We start from the raw sequence: 22,286 nt of genomic DNA on the forward strand, positions 1-22,286 counted from the left end.
TGATGGAGATGTAGTGGTGTATTTAGGATGAGGGAAGTGATGGAGATGTTAATGGTGTATCTAGGATGGGGGAGATGGGAAATAAGAGATAGTGAAGGTCAGATGTTATAGAAAGATAATAATTATGAAAGATAGGGTGAGAGAGAAAGGCAAAAGATAAGAGATAAGAGTAGGCTGCTGAGAACTGTACCCATATTTATGTAGGATTTTTAAAAATCAACACTAGCCAAAGAATAGCCTCCTAAAATTTCACTTTCTGGACACCCTGTACATCTGTCACACAGTAGATGAAGGAAATTGAAGGAAATAGTAACATTCACTCGTTATCAGCTACATTCGCTTCGTTGCCCCTTGCATGTAATGAAAGCCACCATACGGGAATATTTATTGAATAATTAATTATGTAACATTCACGTAAAAACATCCAAGTGCCCTACTTTGTCACAAAAAGTGGATGTTCTAACATCCAGACATGTACAACACACTATAACAAGTGTAGTGTTACATAGATACAGCAGTGTTACAAATAATTCCGTTCTTTAGTGCCCACATTTCATACATCATTCTGTTATTTGTCATGGAAATTAAGTATGTACTTGATGAATTCTGCTTATGTACTTTTAATGCCAAAAATGATAAATTGCACTTCACTGTAGAGCATAGGTTCTTCTCTCCCTTGCATCGTGCCAAGTTCACACACGCCCTCGTTCGAATCCTTTGACTTCGGAGACAATATCTCGAACAACTGTGTCCCACCCAAGACACGGATGACCCAGGCAGTGGTACAGAAGGCCCTGGAGCGGCTAGGACACATGGGATCAGGAGCAAGTGCATTCTCCTCTTCAATGCCTGCTGTCCCAAACGGAGATACCACCCTCTAGCTTGAAATGTATATACTGCAGTTTTTGTGGGTCCCCCTCAGAATGAAGGGGGATCTGGGGCATTTGCCGTAAAAACCTTGCGTTAATCCGCCAGTGCAGACCAGTAGAAGGCCAGAAACACAGCCGTCCCCAGGGGCACCACCACCAGCCTCACCACGTTCACCAGCCAGTCCGCCGTCACCTCGAGCCTCACCGTCCTTGCCCTTACCCCCAGTGATTTCCACTTCCATCCCCTGACCTGTCCTGACCTTCCATCCCATCCCTTGACCTCCCCTGTCTTCTCCTCCCATGTTCTGACCTGCCCTGACTTCCTTCTCCATTTTTTGACCTGCCCTGACCCACCTTCCCTTCCTCTGACCTGCCCTGACCTCCATTGCTCCTGACCTGGCTGGAGCTCGTCGCAGCCTGGCGTGACAATATGTTGTTTGTTTCCCTCTGAGGTGAGCTGTTCTTTCATGCCCTCATCTCTCACCTCCCATACTCCGATCTGTGCCTCCTTGACTTCATCACTTGCCCTTCCTTGCCCTTCCCCGTCTTCGTCTTGCCCTGCCATGCCCGTTGTATCCCCTGCTGTGACCTTATTACCTGCTTCCTCCCAAACATTTATCATCTGTCCCACGCCTTCTCTATTTTCCGCCGTCTCTCTCATCACACCTCTTTCATTACCCACGTCGTCCATTCCTCTCACCATCTCTCTTGCATCACCCCCACCTCCTCCTTCAGATATTCCTTCCTTTCCACTCCAAGCTCCTCTCAAACCCTCTGTCTCTCCAGGTTTCCCTCCCACATGTTTTCCTCCTCCAGACGCACTTCTCTTTCCCTCCCACGCCCTAACCATACCTCCACTTCCTGCTATCCTTCCTTCCCAAGCCATAACTTTCCCTCCAAGACTTTCCCTTCTAGCCTTCCCCTCCACCCCTACAGCACCGTCCTTCCTTCCAACCTTCCCTCCATCCTTTCCTTCCTTGAGCTGTGGCAGATGCTCCACCAACACGTGCACCAGTATGATGAAGAACAGGGTACAGATACTGAAGAAGAACCAGATGTCGATGAGCTTGACGTAGGCGGTGCTGGGGAGGGAGGATGACGCCTGGCTGAAGAGTGTGTAGAGGACGAGCTTGGTGGTCAGGCTAAGCACTAATCGAGCCTGAGGGGGGGAGAACAGGATGTGTGGTTAGTCGTGTGGTATTGGCGTCAGAGGTGCGAGAGGAGGTCAAGGGGATGCGAACTTGATTAATGGGGAACGAGAGGGACTATGGGGATAATGGCAAACAGACAGATTGATAGACAGATAGATAGATGGATGGATGGATTGATAGATAGATAGATGGATGGATGGAGGGATGGATAGGTGGATGGAGAAAAGGGGAGAGTTAAAGGAACGAGGGAAAGAGAGAGAGGTAAGAGGAGGAAATGGGAATATTGAGAGAGAGAGAGAGAGAGAGAGAGAGAGAGAGAGAGAGAGAGAGAGAGAGAGAAATTGGAATCAACTTTATCAACCCCGTGATGTAATTATTTTTTCTTCAAGTCAATTTTCTTAAAGGAGACGTAGTGAAGGAAAAAATGAAGAATATCTAACCACATCATTTCCCAATCACTAAAAAAAGAAAAAAAAGAAAAGAAAATAAGAATATGAAAGAAAATTGAGCATGGAGGAGGAGGAGATGAAGCAGGATAATGAGATGATAAAATAGGGAGGGAGTAATGAGAAAATAATGTCACCAAAAGTCGTGAATAAAATCGATTATCTTGATGAGTTTGAGGATAATATAATGAAGTGAAAAAAGTGAGAAGGAAAGCAATTAGGGAGAGAGAGAGAGAGAGAGAGAGAGAGAGAGAGAGGATTAACAGACTAAGTAATAATGGCAGCCTAAACTTAACTAATTAACTAAGAGCGTTCATTCTCTCTCTCTCTCTCTCTCTCTCTCTCTCTCTCTCTCTCTCTCTCTCTCTCTCTCTCTCTCTCTCTCTCTCCACTACGAGATCTCCTTCCAAGACTGAGTAAAATCGTCTGGAAATATCAAGAATAATAATAAATACGCCATCGTAGGGAAGGGGTTAATGATAGGCGAGAGGAAATAAGAGAGAGGGAGGTATGAGTTGGAGAAAGGTCAGCTTGATGGCAGTGGACAGGGGGGACATAGGGCAAAAAGCAGATAGATGGATAAATAATAGATAGATAGATAGATAGGTAGATAGATACATTGATTGATTGACAAATTGACTGATTGATACAAAAATACTGACAGACACACAGACAGGCAGATAGAGATAGATAGACATAAATAGAGATAGACAGACATTGATTCATTGTTTAGTAGATAGATAGACAGATAAAGAAATAGACTGATAGATAGATAGACCGACTGAAAAAAAAATGAATGACTAAAAACAGCATTTAGAGTGAAGAAAAAAAAATGGACGCAAAGCGAGAGAAAAACGTAAATCGAAAGTGGAATACACGATAAACTTTGAATTTATAGCGAATCAGAAAAATATTATGATTTTTCTTTTTCTGATAGCTGAGGGGAAACATATGTGGTTGCCGGGAGAGAGAGAGAGAGAGAGAGAGAGAGAGAGAGAGAAAGTGAGTGAGTTTGGAGAAATGCTGACGGAAATACGTACAGTCTTTATCTTCACTTTTTTGGTTAGTGGAAAAGTTTGGAATGCTCACTAAGGAAAAGAAAAAAAGTCTAAAAAAGAAAAAAAAGATGAAAAAGGTATGCTCAAAGCGAACGTTTAATTAAGGTGAAGAGGGAGGCGACACCTGGTAAATTTTTCAGTACCTCTTCTTGTAAAAAAAAAAAAATGAATGTTTTTAGTTTCTTTTACCTATTTAATTTTTTTCTCTCCTTACGACACTGCTGCCCCCCTCTCACTTTTTTCCTTTTTGACTCATCTGTAAACACTTTGGAATATTTGTTCTTTATTTCCCACCTACATCCACTTACCACCTACACTAGCCCGCCACCTATATCCACCTTCCACCTACATGCATCTACCTATCATCAAGACTAACCAGAAACTTACACCCACCTAACCCACGTACACCCACCTACCATCTACACACCTTTCTGCTACCAACCACTCACGCCCACCTACCATCTTCCACCTACACTAAGCTGCCACCTACACGTACCGTACCTGACACACACACTCACCTAATGCATGCATCCCCAGTTAACCACCACACTCACCAAACTCACTTTTACCCACCTAACCTTCCAGCTGTCACACATCTATTACAATTTTCTTTCATCTACACCCTTTGTTTACCCAACCCACTTACACCCACCTAACCCACCTGCACCCACCTGTACGAGATGCCTGGGTATGTAGAGCGTGAGGTAGCCGACCACCAAGAGTAGGAAGGAGGGAATGAAGAGCTTGATCATGAGCAGCTTCGGTCGACGCTTGAGTGTGAAGTGAACCTGAGGGGGATAGAGAGAGAGAGAGAGAGAGAGAGAGAGAGAGAGAGAGAGAGAGTAGCTGTAATTAACTTTTCATCACATAACCAGCAAGATAATGTATGGCAATAATCATTTATTATATCAGTCTAGTTAGAGAGAGAGAGAGAGAGAGAGAGAGAGAGAGAGAGAGGGAGGGTGGAAGAAAATGAGAATCAGGGTGAAGCTAGGGATGGTGGGGAGAACTGATAGAGAGGATAAGGGTGAAGATAGAGAGGAGGGAGGGAAAAACAGGGAGAGCAGGGAAAGAAAACTGCCAAGGAAAGAAGAGTATGGAGAGGGAAAGTGTTGGTAGCAAAGGAGAAATAGGATGGAATAAAAACCTTGATCGTATGTAGCTTCGCTCGACTTTTCAGAGTGAAGTGAGTCGAGCGAGGAAACCAGAGTGAGGGAATGGGGAAAGAAAGGGCGGCGGGAGAGAGAAAAGAGTGACTGAAGAGAAGTAAGAGTGACTGGAGAGTGGAAAGAACGACTGGGGAAAGGTAAGGGTGAGTGGAGAGAGAGGTAATAGTGAGTGGAGAGAGAGGCAAGAGTGACTGGAGAGAGGTATGAGTTACTGGAGAAAAGTAAGAGAGCCTGGACAGAGGAAAGAGTGACTGGAGAGAAGTAAGAGTGAGATGACGAATAACCAGATCTACATAAGCACCAAAAACAATTATAAATAAATGACAAAACACCGCAAAATAAAGAACGTGACAATCACTTAGCTGGACCAGGCAAACACGGCAAACAGGTGGTAACAGACAGACAGCAGGAAGACAAACGGATGTACCAAAAGGCAACTCGATCTCACCAAACAACGAACAGAACAGTAAAAAAATAAACGAAATTAAGCAAATCCAGGAAAGAGATGACAATCAAACCCAACGAGGGCAAACATGAACAAAAAGGGTACCCAGTCTAACGAAACGACAAACAACTCTAGCAAAAAAAAAAAAACAGTATGAAGCAAACACGGCAAACAGCAGTGAACTCAGACACTAAAAACAAACACTGAACAAGACGAAGCAGACACGCAAACAGTAAACAAAAAAATCTAACTCGAAAACAAACACTAAACAATAGGAATCAAACACGGCAAACAGCAAAGAAATTTAACACGAAAACAAACACTAAAACAACAAGAAACAAACACGGCAAACAGCAAAGAAATCTAACACGAAAATAAACACTAAACAACAGGAAACAAAGAAGACAAACAGCAAAGAAATCTAACACGAAAACAAGCACTAAATATGAATCAAGCACGGCAAACACAAACACGGCAAATACAAACACAGCAAACACAAACACGGCATGCATAAACACGCCAAACAAGAAACAGTCGTAGGGAATACGAGAAGCCTTAGGGCTGCGTTGCCTTGGCGTTGAGTGAACCAAGCCTAATCCCATCCCATCACAGCCATCCATTTATCACTGACACTGGGGGTGGGGGCAGCACACAGACACAAAGCAGAAAACAGTAAACAGGGCCAAACAGACAGAAAATAAACAAGGCATCCAGATCTAGACGCATAGTAAGAAATCTGACCAGGCACTAATTGCGGAAAACAGTAAACGGAACCAAACAAACAGGTGAAAGTAAACAAGGCATCCTGATCTAGACACACAGTAAATAACCTAACCAGGGACAAACACAAAGCAGAAAACAGTAAACAGAACCAGACAGATGAAAATAAACAAGATATCCAGATCTAGACTCAGTGAAAAAATCAACCAAGAACTAAAACAATGCAGAAGACAAATAGGAGAACCAACCAGGCAAATAAAAATAAACAAAACATCCATATCTAGTCACGCAGGAGACAAATCTGACCAAGCACTAGAATTAGAGAGTAGAAAACATGAAGACTGCAAAGCAAACACGACAATTGGAACAGAAAAACACAAGACACATACCGGTAAGGATAAACGGAAGCCAAAAAACAAACAAACAAGCTAAATGAAACAACAAGACCAAGCACCAGTCGAGCAGGGCAGTACTCCCGAGGTGGATGGAAAGCTGATGACAGGGAGTGCTGGAGCTCCCGTTTCATCAGCCCTCAGGACTAGTTCCTGACCATTCCCCTTTGCTGAACTTTTTCAGTGTCTCAGTTACACAGAGAGTAGGCCAGCATGCTCTCCAGTACAAATTTCTCTATCTATCTTCACCAAACTACATGCACAGTACACACTACACTTCCTATTCAAAATTAACCAAAAATGGCGTTGATTCACCCAGCCTCGGAGTCCCCAGGGGGGGGGACCATAAATGCCCCCGCCATCTGCCCCTCTCCCGGTGACGACTCGAGGTGCCTGGAACCACTGTCTGACTCTCTTCTTCTTCATTTCTGCAACATTCGCGGCCTTTCATCTAACTTTCGCTCTGTTGAGCACCACCTCTCCTCCTCTAAACCTCACCTTCTTTTTCTAACGGAGACTCAGCTGTCTGAGGCAACTGACAGCAAACCCTTTTCTGTATCCTCCTACTTTCTCTATACTCATTTCAAAGCCAAAGGTGGCTGTTGTGTATACATACGCAACGACTTATCTTGCTCTCGTGTTCCTGAACTTGATTCTTCTGAATTCTCCACTCTCTGGCTTCGGCTTTCCTGTCATTCTCTGACTAAATATATCTGTGCTGTTTACTTATCCCTAATTCTACTGACTATCAAAAATTCTTCGACTATCTTACTTCTACGATGGAACACATTCTGTCCATTTCTCCTTTCTCTGAAATCTCCATTCTTGGAGATTTCAATGTTCCACCACCACCTTTGGCTCTCCTCTCCTTTCACGGATCCACCTGGTGAACAAGCCTACATCATCTTTTCTATCCTTAATGACCTAGAGCAGCTTGTACAGCACCCTACCCGTATCCCTGACCGCCTTGGAGAGAGCTCCAACATACTTGACCTCTTCCTCACAACTAATCCTTCTGCTTACTCTGTTAATCTTTTCTCTCCGTTGGGCTCCTCCGATCACAACCTTATTACCTTAACCTGTCCTATCGCTCCAGTACGGCCTGCGGACCCTCCAGGGGAAACGTCGTCTCTGGCATTTTGGAGCTGCGGACTGGGAGGCCCTCAGGCAGTACTTCTTTGATTTTCCCTGGAATGATTATTGCTTCCATGGCCGTGAGCCATCTGAGTGTGCCTTAACGCATTACGGAGGTTATTCTCTCGGGCATGGAAGCATACATTCCTTTCTCATATCCTTTGACTAACTCAAGAAAGCCTTGGTTTAATCACGCTTGTTCTAATGCTGTCCGCAACAAGGGAGAAGGCCTACAAAAGGTGCCTGGAGCCAACCCACCCCTGAATCACATAATCTTTACGTTTCTGCCCGGAATCGTGCTAAGTCTGTCTCTTCGCTCTACTAAAAATAATTTCATCCATACTAAATGCTCTCAACTCTCCAACTCGAATTCTTCTCGCTCCTTCTGGCACCTTGCCAAAATCTTTCTAACAACTTTACCTCATCATCCTTCCCTCCTCTTTTCTACTCTGATGGTTCTGTAGCTGTTTCTTCTACTGATAAAGCAGATCTCTTCGCACAGACTTTCTCCTCCAATTCCACCTTAGACGATTCCGGTGCTGTTCCTCCATCACTTCCCCCCTCTGACTTCCTCATGGCTGACATTAAAATTTCTTCAGTTGATGTATTTTCTGCCATTACTGGCCTCAGTACTAACAAGGCATATGGGCCTGATGGAGTCCCTCCTGTTGTTCTCAAAAACTGTGCTTCTGTGCTTACACCCTGCCTAGGCAAACTATTTCGCCTTTGTCTGTCAACTTGTACCTTTCCTTCTTGCTGGAAGTTTGCTCTCATTCAGCCAGTCCCAAAGAAGGGTGACCACTCCCAACCCTCCAACTATCGTCCAATTGCTTTAACGTCCTGTATTTCAAAAGTTTTCGAGTCAATTCTTAACAAAAATTTTTAAGGCATCTTTCCTATCACAACCTTGTTTCCGATCGTCAGCATGGGTTCCGTCAGGGACGCTCCACTGGCGATCTTCTCACCTACCTTTCAGACTCCTGGTCATCCTCCTTTCGGGACTTTGGCGAAAGCTTTGCCATTGCACTTGACATCTCAAAGGCTTTCGATTGAGTCTGGCATAAATCTTTAATTTCCAAACTGCCCTATTACGGTTTCTATCCTTCTATCTGTGCCTTCATCGCTAGCTTCATTTCTGGTCGTTCTATAGCCGCTGTCGTAGACGGCCATCGTTCTTCTCCTAGATCTATCAACAGTGGTGTTCCTCAGGGCTCTGTCCTATCACCAACTCTCTTCCTTTTATTCATCAATGATCTTCTAAGCTGTACATCTAACCCTATCCACTCATACGCTGATGACTCCACCCTTCATCTTTCCATTCGGTTCCCGCAACGCCCATCTCAACAGTTACTTCAAGAAACAAGGGATGAGGCTGGCACACCTAATGTCTGACTTGGCTCATATCTCTGACTGGGGTAAAAATAATATGGTTGTCTTTAATGCATCTAAGACTCAGTTCTTACACCTATCAACCCGACAAAATCTTCCACAGGTATACCCACTAATGTTTAATAATATTCAGATTAATCCTGCATCATCCTTGAACATGCTTGGGGTTTCATTTACTCAGGACTTATCTTGGAAAGATCATATTACATCTCTTGTAAAATCTGCTTCCAAGAGATTGGGTGTGCTAAGCCGACTCCGCTCTTTCTTTACCCCTGCACAATTGTTGACTCTGTACAGGGGTTTGATCCGCCCCTGTGTGGAGTACAACTCTCATGTGTGGGAGGCTCCCCACATACAGCTCTTCTCAATAGGGTGGAGTCAAAGGCTTTTCGTCTCATTAACTCTCCTCCTCTTACTGACTCCCTTCAACCTCTGTCTCTTCGCCGCACTGTTGCATCTTTATCTCTTTTCTATCGCTACTTTAATGGTCACTGCTCCTCTGAACTGTCTGCTTGCATTCCTCCACCTCTACGACGGGCGCGTAGCACCCGTCTGGCAGCAAACTCTCATCCCTTTTCTGTCCAACTCTCTAATGCAAGAGTTAACCGTTACTCCCAGTCTTTCATTTATGCAACAGGTCAGCTCTGGAACTGTCTCCCTCTGTCTGTATTTCCTCCTGCCTATGATCTCCAGTCTTTCAAACGTAGTGTGTCCAGGCATCTCAAAATGATTGGATCTTGAATTTGGCTCTCTATTGTATTTTGTTTTTCTCTTGGAGGGAACTGTTACTGCGGGCTCATGGCCTTTGGTTCCTTCTTCCTCGCATAAAAAAAAAAAAAAAAAAAAAAAAAAAAAAAAAACAGTACAACACAATCAAGTCAGACACAACACACAACAGACAAAACGGAGGTAACCACAGCAAACACACAAACACGACAAACACACTAACCAGAGCATACAGGCCGGATAAACTACCCATCCTTGACTGGAGTGGGTCCCAGGCACATGCCATCAGAGGGACATTTATCAAGAGAGGAAGGGCAAGAGGAAGGGCAAGGGAAGTCGTCCTGCAGTCTTCCTCGTGGGGGGGATAGAGAGATGAGGGACGTTCATAGCCAGGCAGTTGATCCGCGTGGTTATATATCAATGCCACTACATGAAGGCGTCCCTCTCCAGTGCCTAGAGATAAAATATCAATACACAGTCATCCTATATCACGACATTTAATAGTATCCTGTATCAAGCTAGACAGTCATTCTTTACCCCTCGCTGGCTGTAAATCATTTTATTTTACGTTCCTCGGCCACAACTTGCGAAACGTAAAAAGAATCATGGAAAAAGAATAATGTAAAAAAAAGTAATTAAACTCTCACTGTCACGAAAGCAAACCACAGGTGCAACTGTATTTTTTTTTCATTACCTGGAATTCATAAAGTTTCATTCGGAGTAAAAGAGGAAATGCATCACTTTTACTGTTTCAGATTTATCATGCATTTATTTATTTATTTATTTTTACTTTTTTTTTAACTTTTTTTTACTGGGAATTGATACAGTTTGTTGTGGATGAAAGGGAATATATACAACTTTTTTACGTTTTCCTTTTTACTTGGAAATCGTGAAGTTATTTGCGTTTGAAAAAGAAAATCATGTCTGGTAAATTTTTCACCAACACATATTGTGGTGAATAACTTACTGGAGGAGTCAGTTTATTTTTCTTTCTTTCGTTTTCATTTTTTAAATAAGTTTTTCACAGGAATTGATAGGCATTGCATTCGACTTTGTTTACCCATAATGTATATCTCTTTTCTACCTGTCTGTCTATCAGTCTGTCAATCTGTCTGTCTGTCTTTCTGTCTATCTGAGTATTCTTCCTACCTCCAGACGATTTTATTCAGCTTGGGAGATCGGTTTTTACGATCAAGTAGGATTTTTCATTACCCCCTACTCCGGAAGTCAGCCCTGAGCCAATAAAGTCACCTGGAAGTTAGCGCAATAAAATAGTATGTTGTTACGGATTCAAGAGACAATTTTGGCTTCTTTTTGTTTTTTCGTCTCAGTCTGTTTGTACCTACAACTAAAAATTTAGGGACATGGATTTTTAAGTGGATGGTTGCGTATCCTGTGTGGCATAGGGGGTTCTGTTGGGTGCTATCCTTGTCTCGTACGCTCGAAGGGGTTCATCTGAGGTTCACAGTGGCTGGCTAAACCTGCGTCTCCCTCAGCCTCCCTCAGCAAGTAAACATATCCTCAGAACCCTCATTCCTGTCTGAGAATCGAACCCACGCTCTGCAGGTGACGGACGAATCAAGGCTGAGACACACAAACAGATGTAACCCTTTCAGCTCAGGAGTGTGTGTGTGTGTGTGTGTGTGTGTGTGTGTGTGTGTGTGTGTGTGTGTGTGTGTGTGTGTGTGTGTGTGTGTGTGTGTGTGTGTGTGTGTCTGTCTGTCTGTCTGTCTCTCTCTGTCTCTCTCTCTCTCTCTCTGTCTCTCTCTCTCTCTCTCTCTCTCTCTCTCTCTCAAAACTTTCTCGTTCCATCACAACTTTTTTCCTCCCTCTCTTTTTCACTTTGTCTGTAGATCCATCCGTGTCTGTCCATAGCACTTTACACACACACACACACACACACACACACACACACACACACACACACACACACACGTTTATCTGTCTGTCTATGTATCTATCTATCTATCTATCTATCTGTCTGTCTGTCTATCTATCTATCTATCCATCTGTCTATCACCTACCTCCAAAGTCGTCCCCTCAGTTCCTTCGAAGCTACTGACGGTGAAGTTATCCACGACATGAGACGGAAGTGCAGCGGCGCCCCCGTAGGTCACCCTCGTCCTGTTGACCTGTCCTGCCCTCAGCTGCCCGCCCAGGTCACGGCCGAAACGCAGACGGACGGCGCAGCGCTGGGTGTCGAAGGGGTAGTGGTAGAGGTCGAAGAAACAGTCGAATGTACCGCTGATGTGCTTGGAGTCGACGAGGAGACCAGACCAGCCGGGGTATACGGTGTCTTAGGGAGGGAGGAGGAAGGGGGTTAGGTAGGTAGGTAGGTAGAGAGAGAGAGAGAGAGAGAGGGAGAGAGAGAGAGAGAGTAGTATAAATTATAGAGTAGAAGAGCCAAGAGAAATGAGAGTACTCTTAAACCAACCCTCACGTCATCACTCTTAATGTGGGTCCGGTGGGGGAAGAGAGAGAGAGAGAGGATCTGGATTACAGGGAAGGAGGGAGGAAGACAGAGGGAGGAAAAGAAAGTTAATGAAATGAGAGAGGATGCGATAGTCAAAGAGAATTGAGAGGGAGGGAGGGAGAAAAGGAGGAAGAAGGATGAGAGAGAAGGAAAGACAGAGAGTGGGAGAGTGTGGATGGGGGAGGTAGCTGGGTGGGAGGGAGAGAGAGGAGGAAAGGAAAGGAAAGGACAGAAAGTAAGGAGAAGAAAAGAGGAAGGACAGAGAGACAGAGAATGTTTCCACTTTATCGTTTAATCTCCAGTCAGAAACTCTCATTTCCGTCACACGTCTCCTTGCATGCTTCAGGCTTCACTCTGTCCAGTTGATCTTCACACACATCATGGCTACACTGTGAACATACTGCCATCCACACTTCCCCTTCAGGTCTCATTCTTAATGCATGGAACCAGTGACATAACAAATCCATATTCCCCTAAATTTTCCATCCCTCTCATACGCACATCATTCCATTCGTTCTCTTTTACTCATTCGTTCTCATCTGCGTCATCACATAATGCTCAGTTCATACTCTCATTTTCTAATCAACCCATCAGTTGGTATCAGTCAACCCACATATATCCACTTTTGCACCTCCAGTCACCAGCATTTTCCCTGTCGTTACACCCGCGTTCGCAAAGCCAGAGTAGTTGATTGTTTTGGTGTGTGTGTGTGTGTGTGTGTGTGTGTGTGTGTGTGTGTGTGTGTGTGTGTGTGTGTGTTTACAAGGTGGATCACTGGCGTACCCCAATCCCTTTTAGTCGCCTCTGTGACACGCAGATGATTAATATCAATAGACGAACGAACAGACCCGAGAAATGATCCTAAATGCACTTCGTACAAAGATTTACCAATTATCACACCCCTTTTGCCAACGATGAAACCCATTATACTTCAGCTTGGCACAGATTTTCACCCGTCTATAGCTTGTGTCACTTAACTCGGTGGGGGAAAAATTGTTAACGCGGCTCTTCACCCTTTCCATAGCATTTTTTCGTGGTAGTCACAGAGAAGTCCAGTGGAAAGGAGGTAGGGCCGTAGCATTGTCGTACACTATCTCTGAGTTAAATATGCTTCGAAATGACGAAAATCTGGGCCAGGTTAAGGTGAATGGACTTGTGATCGTATTCTCGTCAGCTTCAGGAAACTCTTTCGCACTTCTTCCTTATTATTTTTTTTCCTGCATATGACACGTTAATTTCCTCGCCTGATGCTGAGGAGGAACGCCTTCTCGTGGTGGCACCAATATGACCCGTTGGTAGAACTGCCTGGTTATACAAACATTCCTTAACTCCCTACCCACCCAGACGGAAGATGATGCAGTGCAGGAGGATATTTTCAGCCTGCAGTCCACTGAGTTTCATGCTACTACTACTACTACTACTACTACTGCTTCTACTACTACTACTACTTCTACTACTACTTCTACTACTGCTACTACTACTACTACTACTACTACTACTGCAACTACTACTACTACTACTACTACTGCTTTTTCGAAGCTGTAGTATAATGCAGTCGATCTCGTTACTGAATAATACAAGAGTACAGTTAGGTGTACCCTGAAGAATAAATCGATAAGGAAGAGGTGTGTAAGGGAGAAGAACAAGCTGACGAGAATACCGGCGAAGTAACTGGAGACTGATTGAAGGCAGCAAAATAAATCGCCAAGGAAGAGGTGTTAGAAAAAGGAAAAACCAAGCTAACGAGAATGCGGACGAAGCTGGTGATTGATTGAAAGTAGCAGAATAAGTCGCAAAGGTGGAAGTGACAAGGAAAGAACTGTAAAGGAAATTGGTGAACGCCTAAAGACAGCACTCTGAGGTACATGTGGTCTGGCGTGGTTGATTGATTGAGGTGAAGATGTCTCGAGATGTCTTACTGTTTTGTGGCCTTTTGCATCGTTTTTCTTAGTCAGAGAGAGAGAGAGAGAGAGAGAGAGAGAGAGAGAGAGAGAGTGATTTATGTAGGGGGGTCTTGTGACAGTGCATTAAATCATCAGAGAGAGAGACAGACAGACAGACAGACAGACAGACAGACAGACAGACAGAGACAGAGACGGAGGCAGGCAGGCAGAGAGAGAGAGAGAGAGAGAAAGAGAATGAAAAAAGCCAGAAATCCAAGAAGCATGTTGATCACGCCTTTTTCCCTTCATTAGGCATCCAGAGAGAGAGAGAGAGAGAGAGGGATGATAAATGAGGGGGAGAAAGAGAGGGGGAAGAAAGATAAATGATAATAAGGGAATATGAAGGAGAGAAAGAGAGGGGGAAGAAGAATAAATGAGAATAGGGGAATATAAAGAGAATGATAAGTAGAGGGAAAACGGGAGAATCTAGGACATTTATAATTCTAATTCCGACTAGATCATTGTCATTTTTTTCTGGGCTGTGCATGCGTATTTCTTTTTTTCTTTTTTTTTTTTTTTGTTCATAAATTTTTCGTTCATTAATAAACACTCTCAGGCTCCCATGACTTCCTTTAAGATCAATAAAACCTTGTATCGTTAGCTGGATTGGATAACTTTCCTTAATCCTGTTTATATAATCCAACTCCTTATCCAATCCTCTAAAAACCTGTTCTTCCATTCCATATCTATCTGCAATATATACTCGTAGATATAGATATAAATATAGATATAGATAAACAGATATAGACATTAATGTAACAGGGTCAAATATTTAAGTGGGAGTAGCGTATAATATTCCTCCATTTATTTTATTTTTTTACATGGATAATGAATAATAATATAATCTTCCTCCTCTCCATGCTCAGATAAGAAGAACAAAACCTAATCATGGGGGAGATATTGCCTATTGAGTCGTATCTTACGTGAAATAATAGTAACAGAATTTTAGGGGAAAGATAATATATACGGTATTCAGAGGCGTTTCTGATATGGATCCGTTCACACACCTTCGTTCCCTTTTAGTAAGATTTTAAGGATTCTGATTTCCTGTAAATATCTGGATACGCTCTCTGCCTGTAAACGGCCAGTCGTATTTTCCTAGAGAGAGAGAGAGAGAGAGAGAGAGAGAGAGAGAGACAGAGAGAGACAGAGAGAGAGAGAGACAGAGACAGACAGACAGACAGACAGACAGACAGAGACAAAGACAGACAGACAGACAGACAGGAAAAAAGGAAAGCCAAGAACATTAAGTTGTGGATAATATTAAGGAAAAACGTAGCTCTGTTTTGCCTCTTCCAGTTGTCCATCTTGGGTACAAAGAGACCAAGTTCAGACACGTGCTCAGGTGTATTAATTAGAAAAAGCTGCAGGTAAGGGATCTGGGACTAGCAAAAGAGGAGAGTACACTGGTTATGTTTGCCATCCCCACTTTTTGTATTATAGATAGTCAGAGATAGATAGACAGATGGATAGCTTATTTAATTGAAAGATAGATAGATGGATTGCCAGACGGATGCACGCTAGTGTCTTCTTGTACTCTGTTTTTGCAGTATACAATGATACACAACAAATATGATAACACACAAAATATTAATAAGCTTTAATATGCATAAATCGCTGAGGAGGAGATGTTAGAAAGCCTGCAAAGCTAACGAGAATACGAGCCCGAGAGTAATCGATTCAGTCACCTTACTCACCCATCGAGACCTCGTTGTAGTGCCTGTCTAGTGGCCTCCCTGTCCTCTTTACCGTCAACTGCCCGTCCACCGTCCTCACATTCCCGTCTAGCACATTCGTAAACTTCACCGTCGGTCGCCACACCCTCTCCCTCTCGTCGCCGCTGACCTTGTTGTCGTTGTGGTCGCCTCGCAGGTTGAGGTAGCTCAGTCGCCCGTCCTTCCAAGAGATCGCCAGAATGAACTCCATCGTGATTGAGTACTTCGTGTCCTCGATGTTCAGGAACCGGAGGAAGGTGATGGTTGTGCTGATGGGCTGTGGGACTTTGGGATTCAGGGGTTCTGGGGGGATCTGGTTACGATATCCGTCAGGGAAGGTGATTAAAGAGCAGGCGTGTTCGTCGGAGAAGTCGTGGCACTGGTATCGTCCGTCACAGCGAGCGGACTTGGGAACGCAGTTCCCGTCCTTGCACGTAATCTCGCTTTCGTTGCAGATGGATAAACTGAGTTCGATTTCTTGGTCCTTCTTGAACCCGCACGCTGTCAGGCCGGCCCTCCATTGCATTCGGCCAACAGGATAGCCGTGGTCTGCTTCGGGGTAGCCCATAGCAGAGGTCTTGTTCTGCGCAATATCAAAAATCTTCCACATACCATTCGTCTCAGCGTAGATCACGAAGCCGAAGTACCCGTGGAGGAATTTCCAGGAGTTCTTGTACCCCAGCACCTCGACGAAACGCCTCTCCGGAGTCTCGAAGCAAAGGCCGCGAAGTATGAGAGGTCTGGAGAAAGATTCATAAAGGAACATTATTAGTATCATCACCTTCATTGTTGTCGTTATTGGCTTCGTTATTATCATCTGTTTTCGTCGTCATAGGAGCAGTCCTACTTCGTCTTCGTCTTTGTCCTGGTAGCCCTTGTAGCAGTTGTCGTCCTTGTAGTCGTAAAAATCATCAGCAGCATCAGCATTGCAACCTTCTCCCATTGATTCATCCACGCCTCCAGCTACCCTCAAGGTCACTCATACATCTCCTTTTCACCACCCTTCACATCCATTCTACATTCCATATAAAGGCTTTCGTAGCGCCATCCACCTAACCCTCTTGTGCCGCTCTATTCTGCACTTCATTCATGCATTCATATCTCCTTCGGCGATGAACAACTCTCCACACCAGTAACTAAATGCTGTATATAATTTTGTTTGGTCGAATTCAAACATTTTATTGCTCACTCTGATTTGGCTTGCAAGTATTTGAAAGCCGTGTGAGTAAATCAAAAGTATATACAAATACTCATATGAACTAGCTTTGGAAACGTTTTGCGCTCTAGAAATGCTTGCGATTACGGCACTTGGAGGGTGTATGAGTGAAGAAAAAGGTATAAACAGACAGTCTCATACTCAAGAAACATTTGCGAAACTGGTAATGAGTGTCTGTATGAGTGAAGACAAAATTATAAATCAGCAGCTTGGTCAGCATGCTCAAGAAATGATTGTGCTACAGAAATCCATGTGCTTAAGAAACGTTTGTCATTACGGTACGTTACCTTGTCTCCGGATTCGCGCAGGAGAAGCACCGGACCGGGTTGTGGCAGGATCTGTCGTCCCAAACGCCATTCTCAAGCCTCAGGGATACACAGTTCTCCTCCTCCTTGCCGTTGGGGGGCAGTGTGAAGCAGGTTGTGGCTATCTCCCCGCTCCCCGCCACCCTCCACACACCCTCCTCGTCTTCATCAGTCACCCCGACCCAAAAGGACCCTGGACATTGACTCAAAAATGCCAGACTTTCGTTATGGAACCTCTGGCTGGCTGTGCAGGTCGGGACGTAAAGGACTCCCCCAGTTTTTTCGCAGAATTCAGTTGACTGGCCAAAAGTTAAAGGCTTGGGGTACAGAATCGTCTTTTCCCCACGAACACACAGTTCTTCCAGAGACAGGCTTTCTTCCAAGGCGCCAGAGTTCTCCACGTCATCGAGATCCAAGGAAAAGATGTCCCCGTGTAACTCCACCTTGCACCTCGCCAAGTCCTCAATTTCCTTCATCGATAGTAAGCGGCTCCAGAGATTGACCTGGGCGATGCTACCCAGGAACATCTCCTCTTGGACGAACCCGCCCCCGAAGTAGTCCTGTTCTTGACCCAGCACCATCATTCCATCCATATCCAGTTCATCCAGAGGCAGGGGTTGTTGTACACGAAGTTCCCTGACCCCTTCTATATACAGGGCGTATCCCCCATTGGTCAGCTCCAGACAGTAATGGTTCCAGACTCCTGGTTCCAGACGGGAATGGAACGCGTCCAGGCCATCCAGTCGGGAATACATCAAGAGAACGCGAAACGTCCAGCCTCGACGATCTGTAGGAGAGAAAGATGCTTGAGTAACCTATTCAGTCCTGTGACGTGTTTTTCATTTTGTTCTTGCTATCTCCGGACAGTTTTGTTTACCTAAGGACACACTTTTCGAACTGGTTGGGATAAATGCCATCTTCAATAAAACCCCTTCACTGCTGAACATCATATCTGGAGTTTAATAAAATCCTCTGGTGGTTGGTAGAAAAATTTTTAAAAACCGTCATCGCAACACAGCGACTAAAACTCTATAGTAATTGTACACTGGTAAAAAAAAAAAAAAAAAAAATCCTTGGGCTGACGTGAACACTTTAATCTTCCTCAATTACATTTTTTTTTTACTTTCTCAAACACGCATATCACACTTAATTCGGTATATATATTCAGAATTAATATCCATACATTTGGAGATGCATATTCTCAATAAACACCTTCATCGATGAGTATCTTATTTACATCTGAGCTGCAATATGAAATCACCCTATGTATTTTTCGTGTGTCTTATTGTGCTTTCTCTTTCACACTTTTCTACCTGTCAGAGAATATGAAGTACTGAAATAAAGCTGACAAGAAAAAATATGGTAACTCACTATATTTTGCAATGACCGAAATATTAACCCATTTTGCCATAGGAAACCATCTGCTATTTATTCTTTGTTGCTGGTGAAGAATAGATCAGCTTACACCAGGCTGTCAGCTTACATCACCTCCCGTATCAATAACCTATTAAACTCATTTGTCTTGGTCACTGGATTTGTGTTGTCTTTTTTTTATATAGCGCTGCATCACTCAGGGGTATGCAGTGTGAAGTAGTCAGTAGCCTCTCTCTCTCTCTAACTCTCTCTCTCTCTCTCTCTCTCTCTCTCTCTCGAAAAACCATGGAACTGCCAACTTTGGTCATTACTCGCTTTCTCTCACGGTTTTTCAGTTTTCGAGAGTCATGTGGGATTTGGGGAGCAATTATTTTTACACATCTTATCTTTTTCTTCCTTACATTTTTGTTTTTTCTCTTTTAGCAAGAATTCTTTATTATATTTTATTTTTTGTATTTTATTTATAATTATGTTTCCGGTAGTGAGTTTTTTTCATACGTTCTATTCCGGCGCTCCTGCCTATCCACCTGCCTATCTGTCTGTCTGTTCTAGCCTACCTACCTGTTTATTCACCTACCAACCTATCACCTACCTACCCGTTTCAGCTGCCCACCTATCTGTCTGCCTACCTACCTACATATATACATACATACATACATACCTATCTACTGTACCTACCTACCTACTTACCAACCTGCCTACCGTACCTACGTACCTACCTACCTACCTACCTACATACATACATATACATATATACATACCTGTCTACCTACCCGTCAGCCTACGTATCCTACCTAGGGAAGCGAGTGATGTATTTGGGAATCGTTCATTTTCACATAGTTAATATTTCTTTTCTTATTTTTCGCATGTTTTCTGCTCTTCCGATGAATTTTTGTAGCTGTGTGTGTGTGTGTGTGTGTGTGTGTGTGTGTGTGTGTGTGTGTGTGTGTGTGTGTGTGTGTGTGTGGAGAAAATCATACCTCTGTTTGGGACGACTTACTTTCGAAACCCCGTATTTTTGTAAAGGTCATGAGAGAAGCAAGTCCAAACATTTTCTCAGGCGACCATAAGATATCCCTGAAGACTCGAGGTGGTGGAGCAACAGGGAAAGAGAGAGAGAGAGAGAGAGAGAGAGAGAGAGAGGTCCCTAATATTTGTAATGTGTTTTTGTATGTTATGTGTAGTGTGACAGAATATGCTAAGTGGTGTGAGGCCCAGCTTTGCATATGTACAGTTTCGGATTCACTTCGTAACGATAAATTACAGTGAGCAATGATTTTTGAAACCCAGTAATGTGACCTTCGGAACATAGCATAACTTTTCCGAATACCGTGGGGAAGTTCCATATTGCTTCGGCTTTAAGGTGGACCGATATTCCTGTCAGCAGTTGTATATACAGTATGCCGACCTAGCTTTCAAGTGCTGTTTCTGTTTTGTCTGTTAGTAGGAGTTAGAGCAGCAGTCCAGGTACAAACGTTCGTGATTTTCTTTTTTAATGGAGGTCTGGTGTATGGATTTTTTTTCTTCCTTTATTCAGCTTCTGTAAAAAAAAAAAAAAAAAAAAGGTGTACCGTAGCGATTATAACTTACACATGGAGCTCAGGGTAGGACTCAGGACACATACCGTACTAGGGTTAGGACTCAGGACACATACCGTACTAGGGTTAGGACTCAGGACACCTACTAGGGGTTTAGTTAGACCCAACGAACTGTAGGGTTTATAACTTATTAAAGATGAGTTTGGAGTCCCTAGTGGAAATTACGATACAAAGTGACTGGGAGTTAAGTTAGAGTCATAGTGCTGTAAGGATTATTACATGTAGCTGTCTATCATCCACTCCCTTTTTGTCCCATAAGGAATATATAGACCAGAGCTACTTCTCTCCGTCCCGACATTTAAGGCGAGGGAGATCAGCCTCCCTCTACCCTGAGAGGCATTATGTGAGCTGCAAACCCCAACCACCTCCAGGATATAAACCCCCTACAAACCCCATCTGGTTGGAGCGCCTTAACCCAGTAGACCACCAGGGGTCATTTGGTCACTTACACATCAGAAAGGAGTTTGGAGCCCCAGGTAGTGCGTAGGACACAAAGGTCTCCTCCTGCACGAACCCTGTCGGCCTAAGACGCAGACAGGTGGTAAGGGCGTCGAGGGGCTTCCGAGGGGCGCTGAGGGCTTCTCCAGGAGCCGTCGGGGTGTCTTGGAGGCCCTTGGAGTCGTTCTTAGATGTCCCGCGTTGTCCTGGCCCTTTCAGCTGCGTCCGTAGGTAGATGTCCGTGCTGGGGGGCGTCCATATGTCCGTTTGGAGGGAGAAGACACGGACGCTGGTACCTGTGGTGGTGTGGTGTGGTGGTTGGGATGTGATGTGTTGTGTGGTGTGGTATGAAGGCAGTATGGTATTATGTTGTGTGGGGGTGATGTGGTGTGTGTGAATAGTGTGATGTGGTGTAGTGTGGAGGAGATAATGATGTGGTGGTTGGGATGTAGTTGTGTGGTGTGGTGAAGGTGTGATGTGTGATCAGTGTGGGATGACGTGGCAGTGAAGTGGTGTGGCATAGTGGTAATGAGGTGGAGGGTAAAGCAGAAAGGTGATGTTGTTGTAAGATTGTAAAGTTTTATCGTAACATAAGTGTGGTGTATTATTTAATGGAGAAAGAAAACAGATCAGCTTTTGGTAGCGTCGTTATTGTATCACATTTTAACCCCCGAAATAATTTACAGATTCAACATGTCCTCAAACACCTAATCAATAATGTCTGTCCAAAGAGAAGGGAGAGATTTACGACTGAATTCTTTAAACAGGGAGATCAAGGTGTGTTCAGGCCTGCAATTTCTGGTGGTCATTTATGGAGTAGGTATGAGAATTGAATGTGATTAGCGATAAAGTACATGTTACCGAGTACTTTTGGCAGCAAAGTACACAGGGTAGTAAATAAGTAAGTAAATAATAGAGTACACTGAAATATTTATTGTCCAGTAGGGGTCCAATGCCTTACGTAATGTTTCAATCAATTCCTGTCATATTTCACTTCTAAAACCTATTGTTCGTCCATGGTGTCACATTGTTTCGTCTATAATCTGCGCGGTACTTATTTTTTAGCGTGAGTACATAGCCAAAGACGCTTTACGCTGATGGTGGGTTACAAGCATTTCGTGAGTGCAATGTGGACTGGAGAAAGAGGTGTAGAACTTTGACTCTTCTCCCATCTTCCCCCCCTTAAAAAAAAAAAAAATGTAATAATTCTCTCTTTTCTATGCTTTTTTTTTTTTTTCGTCCCTACTTCTTGAGTCATTTTATATTACACTTTCTGTTTTCTAGTACCTCTGTTTTCTAGTACCTTATGTAGGGACACCATTTTGAACCTGTGCCATCCCGCTAAGGTAATCTGTCAGTCTTTCTATCTTTTGCCAGACGCTATTATTCCGTAAGGGGTGGCTGCAGACATATCGCTTCCACGTTGCCCTATCCTGTTTCAATTACGGTACCTGCCCTTGCTTCAACTCACACCCCTCTTTCTCATCCTTCACTCTTCCTCTTCCTGTCCACCTTATTTACATACACTTTTCTTGTCAGTTTCTCCATCCCTCCATGTCATCCTTGGTCTCCCCCTCTTCCTCTCCCCTTCCACCTCACTCACGTACACTCTTCTAGTCAGTCTTTCCGTCCTCCATCTTATCCTTGGTCTCCCCCTCTTCCTTTCCTCCACCTCACTATCATACACTCATATAGTCAATCTCTCCATCCTTCCAGCTCATCCTT

General features: G+C 43.9%; 1 protein-coding gene across 1 annotated transcript; it reads right to left on the reverse strand.

Annotated features, from left to right (window-relative positions):
* Positions 1–963: 963 nt before the first annotated feature.
* LOC145399767 (uncharacterized) lies at positions 964–20,906 on the reverse strand (the record flags this gene model as incomplete). Its single annotated transcript, XM_080272316.1, has 8 exons — positions 964–1,078; positions 1,853–2,028; positions 4,196–4,312; positions 11,524–11,795; positions 15,613–16,370; positions 17,134–17,938; positions 20,573–20,695; positions 20,765–20,906. Coding segments are annotated over 8 exons (2,508 nt in total), but the record flags the coding sequence as incomplete, so codon positions are not given.
* Between the last annotated feature and the right edge of the window lie 1,380 nt (positions 20,907–22,286).

The sequence above is a fragment of the Coenobita brevimanus genome, chromosome 50 (assembly GCF_032717465.1).
Source record: "Coenobita brevimanus isolate Jiangsu-jjx chromosome 50, ASM3271746v2, whole genome shotgun sequence".
Lineage (NCBI taxonomy): Eukaryota > Metazoa > Arthropoda > Malacostraca > Decapoda > Coenobitidae > Coenobita > Coenobita brevimanus.